This window comes from Haemaphysalis longicornis, unplaced genomic scaffold (assembly GCF_048455015.1).
Source record: "Haemaphysalis longicornis isolate Haplotype H1 unplaced genomic scaffold, Haemaphysalis longicornis Haplotype H1 scaffold_1, whole genome shotgun sequence".
Taxonomy (NCBI): domain Eukaryota; kingdom Metazoa; phylum Arthropoda; class Arachnida; order Ixodida; family Ixodidae; genus Haemaphysalis; species Haemaphysalis longicornis.
This window is the reverse complement of record NW_027526203.1, coordinates 86214864-86223132: the sequence shown is the minus strand read 5'-3', so window position 1 is coordinate 86223132 and position 8269 is coordinate 86214864. Positions and strand designations below refer to the sequence as shown.

The window sequence follows — 8269 nt, the reverse complement described above, 5'->3', positions numbered from 1 at the left end:
TTTTTAGCACTACAAGACATTTTAGTGATAACAACGTCATGGTCGCTGATACCAGGGACTGTGACAACAGAGGATACAAGATCCGGTTCAGTGCACAAGAATAAATCAAGAATGTTTGCGCTGTCACCACCAATTCGTGTTGGCGTTTCCACAAATTGAAATAATGAGTGGGCATTAATCATCTCCCTAAAGGCAGTATACAGGAAAGACGTTGTGTTTAACACGGGTTTAAAGGACTTCCATTCTACATCCGGGAAGTTAAAATCGCCTCCGAGAATTACGTGCGTTGTTTGCAAACTTAATAAAACGTTACTCAACTGAAAGAGAGGATGGGCAGTTCTTATACCGGGCGGCCTATAAAATGAGCCAATGGCAACGGAAGAACCGTTTTGTAGCAATATTTTACACCAGACAGTTTCGCACGAGTCGGCTTCGACGCTTATAGAATTGCTAGCTATGCTATCATGAATGAGAACAAATACACCACCACCATGGCAATTACGGTCTTTCCTATATACGGTATAGCCAGAGGGAAACATTTCGCTGTCGCTAATTGTGTTGTCGAGCCATGATTCTGTACCAATGACTACGTGCGGATTTGTTGATTCTGTCAACGAAGTGAACTCTATAGTTTTATTTTTGAGGCTTCTGCAGTTTACTACAATACAGACGACATCGTGTTTGCCGGATGGTTTCTTTTTATGGTAAGCTGCATTCGTTAGTGGCTAGCGAGTATCGCTGATCACGGTGTCGGTTTCAGCATTATATACAAAGGTTTCGTTTCCTATTTTCATTTTATTAAATCGCAACTTGTATTCTGCTTCACGGTCTTTGGCGAACTGAATCAGCTTCTTCCTTTCCAGTCGAACTTTACTGGAATAGTCCTCACTTAACGCAAACTCGGTTCCTTTCAGCTTTGCGGCAGCAGAAAGCACACGTTCTTTGTCTTTAAATGACAAAAACCTCATTATTATGGGCCTTGCCTTTTCCGCTGTGTAGCGTCCAAGCCTGTGAGCTCTTTCAATGGCAGCAGCGCTGATTGCCACATTCAGTTTTTCGGAGCAAAAGGCAATCACTCGAGCCTCTGACTGAGCCCACGTTTCATTTACAGTATCTGCAAGGCCATAAACTATCAAATTGTTTCTTCTAGATCTGCTATCTAGGTCCTCATACGAGTCCCGTAATTTGGCGCAGGTATCCGCAAGATTTTCATTTTGAGCGAGTAGTTGCGTTACGTCATCCTGTAAAGGGGACACGTTATCTTCCACGAGCTTGACCTTTTCTGCCAGTTGCGATAGCTTTTGTTCGAGTGCCTGTTGGTCGGCTCGAATGGAACGAATTTCCGAAAGAATTTCAGTCTGTTGCTGTTGCATTGACGGTAGTGTCATGATGACATCAAACATTTCTTTTTCTTGTTGGGGTGTCAGAGGGCCCGGGTTTTGTTCTACATCGCCAGACAGAAGCAGCAACATTTGGGCAACACGCACGCATGACAAAAATTTTGCACCCCGCAGGAGAACATTTTGAACAATCGTAGTCGACAGCGAGTTGGGATCTGGCACCAATTTTTTAAACGGCTTTCCGTTAACAAGGCGATAAGAATAACCAACCCGAAGAAAGACGAGCCGTGAGTGACTGACAGCCATTGCGGTGCCAGATCTCAAGGTGGGTGGTTGCCAGATCCCTATGAGGGAGGTGGCATCCGCGAGAGATTCGAGCGTAACATTTTGGGGACCGGGGTTCAATTCAACGTCTCCTGAGAGAATTAGCAAGAAATAAACATTGAGGACATTTGCAGAGACAGAGAACAGTAAGTTGAGCAAGGATTTGCGGCAGGACTCTAGTGTGTCGGAGGGGCACGACACCGCGATCAAAAAGGGATCGTTTGAACGCACGCAATAAGCAACGTGCTTGGGGTGACTGACCTGCGTCAAGAGATGGAGTGACATGACTGACTTCGTAGCGGTGTCGTGCCCCGTCCTGGTCCGGTGCAGTGGCTCCTTAAATAGGCTTGGTTGACCATGGCCGGTAATTGTTCGCGGGAGCCGGAGGGGTGAGCAGGCGACGAGGGGGAGAACTTGTTGCTGGGCAGAACACGCTTTCTGGTCGACGGGCGGGCTATGGAATGTTGTCGAGTTGCAGCCTGCAGCCAGGGAGGCGTCGGGGGGCATCGGGGACGACGTAAAGCACCCGAGCAGGACGACCTGCGTCAAGAGATGGAGTGACATGACTGACTTCGTAGCGGTGTCGTTGTCGCATCAAAACAAGGTCGCATCACAAGGGTTGTCGCATCAAAACAAGTTAATGAGACTGCTACCTCGCGAACGAGTGGTTACGTCCGACCGACCCACTTCGACAGTTCACAACCTGTCTTCGTACAGTCCAACTCCGGCAGAACTCGCTGTGCTTGAGCTCGGGTTGAACGTCAACACGGGCCCTGCGCCGCACGCCAAAAAACTCATCTGTGCAGTCGAACAGGCTATTGGGCAAGTCGAGAGCAACCGCCGTGATGAGGCTCGAACTCGCGCAGTCGGCATTCTTGCCAAGCTACCACGGAATCCTTCGAACCCGCTTCTTGTCGAGGAACGTAATGCCATCAAGAGCCTGCGCACCAATGCTAATATTGTAGTACTCCCCTCTGACAAAGGAAACGCCACCGTCATCTTAAATAGCAACGACTACGTTGAAAAAACTGACTGATCTTCTCACGGATGACAACACGTATACGTGGCGCTGAAACGGGACCGCACTCTAAAAATCGAAAGAAATTTGCAATCGCTCCTGGCTGACGTATTTCGAATGGTTCCCCCGCAACACAAGTCGTTGTACTTTAAGCTCCTTTGTCACAGCGGCTCCGCACCTGCTTTATATGGTCTTCCAGAGATCCATAAGCCACACGTCCCAATGCGACAGATAGTAGATTTCACACGTTCGCCCTTATTCCGCCTGTCCGGCTATTTGCACAAAGTTCTTGCACCGCTCGTTGGAAAGGGCTCTACGTTCATACGCAACTCCTCAGATTTTATTGAAAAGGTGCGTGACATAACGGTGGACATAACGGTGCGTGACATAACGGTGCGTGACATAACGGTGGACATAACGCAATCGTCTTTCAAAATTGCCGCTCTCACCAATGTAGCAGTAATCGCAGTCTGCGCACGGAACTCTGTATACTACTCCAGGAAACTTCTCTTTGTTGATCCTGTCTTTGACGGCCACCAGCTGGTGTCTCAGCTTGCGCGCAGGGACATGAGCGACGTGAACATCGTAGCAGCGCAACACACGAGCCAAAGATTCGCTCACACCAGGCACGTACGGGATGGCTGATCGCGCTCGGCAAGGAGGATCAACGGGTTCTGAAGGGCGTGATGACCGTCGTAGAAGAGAATTCACCAAGTGGTTGGGGTAGCCGCAATGGCGGAGTTCTCGGCGCACTTGGCGTAGATCAGAAGCCCCGTCTTGCAGCCATGAGCAGAACGTTTTGGCACGTTGGGTGAGGGAAGCCACGACAGAACGTTTGTGACAGGCCGGGTGAACGGAATAAAATGGGGGTACCTCCCTGTGTGCGTTTCTTTTCTGTAAACTTTGAACCCAAGGCAATCACGCCGACGTTCAACCAGAACGTCCAAGAAAGGTAGACGGCCTGCAGCCTCCTCCTCGACAGTGAATTGGATTGCTTCTTCCATTCCGTTCAAATGTTCTGTAAAGGCACCTAATGTGTCATTTTTAATATTGCAAAAGCAATCATCCACGTACCGTAGGAAGACCTTGGGACGTGGTTCGAACGAGGCCAGTGCTCGAGTTTCCAGTGCTTCCATGGTCAGGTTGGCGGTTGTTACCGAAATAGACGCACCCATGGACGCAATTTTTTAACTAAGTTTTAATGTTTTAAGTTTTTAACCTAACGGCACTAGCCCAGAATAATCTTCTGTGATCTACAATGTCCTGGATTTCAATGGACGGTTCGAGAAACACTTGCGGCGAAAGATAAAACCGTGCAGAGCAGACGCCGCGGCATTCGATTCCACGACACTCGCCTACGCAAGTCACTTTGTTGACCGCTGCTTCGCCGCTTCTATATTCTTTTGAGTTGTTAGGGGAGCACAAGTTCGCTACAATAAACTTGTTTCTCGTTCAAGGCAACTGCGTCATCCAATTGGCTGCGTGACAATATAAGTACGCAATCTGATCGTGCGCAAAACACGCGCACATACGTTTTGAAAAACGGTTTTAATTCACTGCACAAGCGAGAGTGGCCGAACAATGACATGGCGTTATAAAATCGATGAAAATATCATACTCACGTCACAGTCCTCATATATACTGCCGCTTTGGCAACAGTTTTTTTACACTCTAAAGTGGGCGCTGAAGTCTCGAAAAACGATGGAATGGTCCTCTGCAAGCTGCACGAGAAAGTGCCTGCCGTTTACGTCGCTCTTCGTCCCAAGAGAACACCCCGGTGGGAAGAAATCTTTGTCCAGTGCCTGCACTTGGCGTTCAAATATCCTTCCTTTAAAAACAGCTGTACCGCGCGCACCGCTCCCTGGCGCCTCATAACTGAACAAAGCAAAAAAATAAATGCGTGTATACATGTTCAACTAGCATTAGCAGCAACGGCAGTGCCTGTGAAAACACACAAACAGAAAAGGCTTTGTTATATTTAAACAATTTTATTAATTTCGATCTAGCAGCATTTCAAAGTTATGAGACTGTCCCTGAAGGCGTTGACACGCACTTCCGGACATGACGTACTACCCGCGATCTCCGAGGCATGCTCCGAGGGCGGAGCGTTGGCAATTTTTTACGTCATTTTGACGTCACGAGCATCCGAGGCGCATCGGATCACCAGAATACGGCCCCAGGCGCCGGTGAGTAATATTTTTTTATATAGTGTAGGGGGAGGGGTGAGTCAAGGATATAAGGCGCGTTCGTAGCCATCCCTTCTGTGTCGGCTTTGTGGCGCAGTATGTAAAGCACCATGTACATTGCGTTCCGCCTGCAGTGTCGTGGGATCGAAACCAGGCGCCGGTAAGTATTATTTTTTTTATATAGTGTAAGGGGAGGGGTGCGGACTACAATGGACAACTAGAACGGGTGACATCGTGAGTTAAAGAAATGCTCTGCATTTAAAACGCGCTGTCATCTCCTACACGCAAGGCATCAGTGAAGCTCTTGCAAGGGTGTTTGGCACATATGGCGTTAAAACTGCGCACGTGCCAACGAACGGCCTTAATACAGAAGCTGGTACGCGTGAAGGACCCTTTAGAAAAATCAAGATTCCCCGGATTTGTCTACAAAATTTCATGCAAGAATTGCGACGCATCCCACATAGGTGAAACTGGAAATTTTAAAAGAATTCAATAGCACCAGAACGATGTCAAAAAAGGCAATGCAAGCTCATATGCCTTGCCAGATGATCACCTGGCTACTGACCACGTCATCGATTGGGATTCGGCAAGCATAATCGCATCAGAGAAGCACCTGTCGACAAGACTACTTTTAGAATCAGTGCATATTCAACCAACTAAAAACACGATTAACCGGTCGCGGGGTAATCTCCCTGAGATATACATGCGCACTCTGCGCCACCGAACCTATAAATAGTCGCGACCTTTCACCCCCCCCCCCTCTTGATTGTGAACATGGGACCAGTAGGGGCCCCAAAGCGTCTTTATTTGTTTATTTGTTTTTGACCAGGCGAGTGCCTGCTTGTATTTCATCAACACCGAACCAAACCGCCTGAATCACCACATCATAGACATTGAGTAATTCTTTGAATTGGTTTATTGTAGCAAGCTGTCTTGTTTATTTCCTTAATTTTTATTGGCATTTCCTGTCTCATTTGAAATTGGGAGACCAGATAGCTTTTACTACGGGTCATGCACTGGTGACAACAAATATCTGATTTCACTTTAAACAATTTTCAGTTCTGTTTTATTGCACCGCAGCGAATGACCTGAAAGCAGAGGCTCTTAAAACAGATGTTGTCATTTATTTCCTGCACTGTAGTACAACTAATCATGACTTTTATCATATTTTGTTCCCAAATTGTAATATTTACAAAGTATTCAGCTGAATAAAAATGTTATTTCAGAAGCATGCACAATCAACAAGGCCTCAATGACTCTCAATACGTGGTTCACTTGTTTCTGTCACAAATAACCTGATTGCAGCCACATTCCGCCCAAGATGAAGGTAACATGCCCTCTGGGAAGATGAATATTTAAAATGCCTTACGAGTAAGTGCTCAGCACATGAAATTGTGGCATTGAAACAGAAGATCCCTCTGCGGCATCCATCACTTTGGGAAGCGCTAGATCACAAACTTCGAGAAGCTGAAAAATGCTCCACGCACCGCTCCAGCCAGCAGAAACAATGCAGGACGCAAGTTTGTAGGTGGCCCGTTGGCATCCTGCGATTGTGAAGATATTTTTATTTAGTAGATGCTCTTCTTATTTTTGTACCACTGTTTACTGTTTATTTCACCTTTAACAAAGTGCTGAACTACTGCAGGTTCTACGAATCATACTAGCATTATAAAATGCAGCAATGCAGAACAATTGGCAGGGTTACCTCAATTTTTCTTTTCTCGGAATGAAAACAATGTAGGTAATCTATACACAACTACAATCAAACCTTTCAATTTTTACCTACTTCACTCCTAACAAGCACCCATACACGTTAGACATGTGAGCAATCTGCTAAATGTATGCCCACAAACTTAATCAATCATCAGAAATCGGCAGGGAACGACGTGTCGCCTTTAAATGGCACTTTTTTCATTCAAAACACGTAAATGGGAGAGAAAAACCCATAACTATGATTTGGTACCCTCATCTGGTGTGGTTTTCGGGCAATGCTTACATCTCACTTCAGTACATTCAGGTGGTAGAGATCTTTGAAAACTCATTGCGGGCAAGTCGGTTGTGTTCAAGCTCTCGTATCTTGCCAGCAATGCTGGATTCCACCATTCCCAAATCAACGTGACGACTCGAATGTGGTGGATGCAAGAAAGAATAAGCACACGCCAGGGGGGACACACCGGGCCCGTGCCCCCCTCCTCCTCCTACCGTGCCCCCCGCTCCTCCGCCTCCCGTGCCAAGGCTGGGGTGCGGTTTAAGTAGCCTGAAAAACCGCCTCAAGTCGCCTGCAGGCGTGGAACCTGCAGTTTTAAGGACATTCTTGCTCATATAAAGCTGAAAACAAGGGCTAAGTCAACGTCTGATCCCTGCGCCCACTCCAGATGCTGTACCTGTCAATATATACAGCCCAGCTGCATTTCGCGCCGGATACACCTAGCAGCGCCGGGAACCTGCCGCGATCCGATCGAAACAGTCCCCCTGTTTCACTGGCGGAACAGCACGGCCGGGAAATGGCAGCACAGCAGGAAAAGCCTCATATAGGCATACATGTGGTCGGGAGCATGTCATTCCTTGTCTTTACACTGGTACAAAGTATAATCACATGACAGAGCATGTCGCTGTATTTAGTCAGCTATCAATCCTTGATATGTTTATGTTTCTACCGACATCGCATCTCATTCTCTATTGCAGTTCCATAATTTCTGCTGCATGAAAAGCATTGCTCTACCCATCTTGTATTTCCTCCACATCAACAAAACTACACAATTCTCTTTATTTCGGAGCTTTGTTTTTTTGGCACAATTCCATTGTTTCCTTGACCTCCCTCTTGGTTAGAATCAGCATTCTGTATTTGCTTAACCGTAATTTTACTGAAGCCATGTCTGTTCCGATTTAACAGATAGAAATATAATGAAATTTAAGAAACGTGCAACAAGCTAAACATTCAACAGCAGTGCAATAAGGTTTTCCGCTAAGCGCAAGTATACTACTCACGTTACTAGCACAAAAAAATAACAAAAGACGATTACTTAAGGACGAAGACGCACGTTTGCTAGCTTTACCGCCATAATATACGAATGCGCCGCATGTACAGTCCACTGCGAATCGAAGGTTATCGCGGGAAAGCTACTCTTTCAAACGAAGCAGAAAGAACACCAGCTTTAGCAAATATTTTAAGCAAGTTTCGTTATCATCGGCGTTGATAAAGGGCAACCGAGTCCAAGTCTGTGCTTGATGACAACGAATGTACACCTTGAAACCCAAAGGGTGGCAAGTCAGTCGTGCGGACCATTGTTGTATCATGGAACAGCCAAAAAGGGAGAGAAGAGTGCGATATCTTCATTTTCATGGTTCCGAAATGAAACCGTACGACGGTGGCATGCGCGACCGCTTGATGCTGGCGCGAT

General features: G+C 46.7%; 1 protein-coding gene across 1 annotated transcript; it reads right to left on the bottom strand.

Moving 5' to 3' along the window:
• Nucleotides 1-343: 343 nt before the first annotated feature.
• On the bottom strand, nucleotides 344-2082 carry LOC144177859 (uncharacterized). Its single transcript, XM_077705441.1, has one exon. It carries the CDS (start codon nucleotides 1947-1949, stop codon nucleotides 726-728), a length of 1224 nt encoding a protein of 407 aa, XP_077561567.1. The 5' UTR covers nucleotides 1950-2082; the 3' UTR covers nucleotides 344-725.
• Between the last annotated feature and the right edge of the window lie 6187 nt (nucleotides 2083-8269).

What these genes read in the sequence shown, in the direction of transcription:
- LOC144177859 (XM_077705441.1), bottom strand. Translation starts at nt 1,949, where the DNA reads ATGTCACTCCATCTCTTGACGCAGGTCAGTCACCCCAAGCACGTTGCT.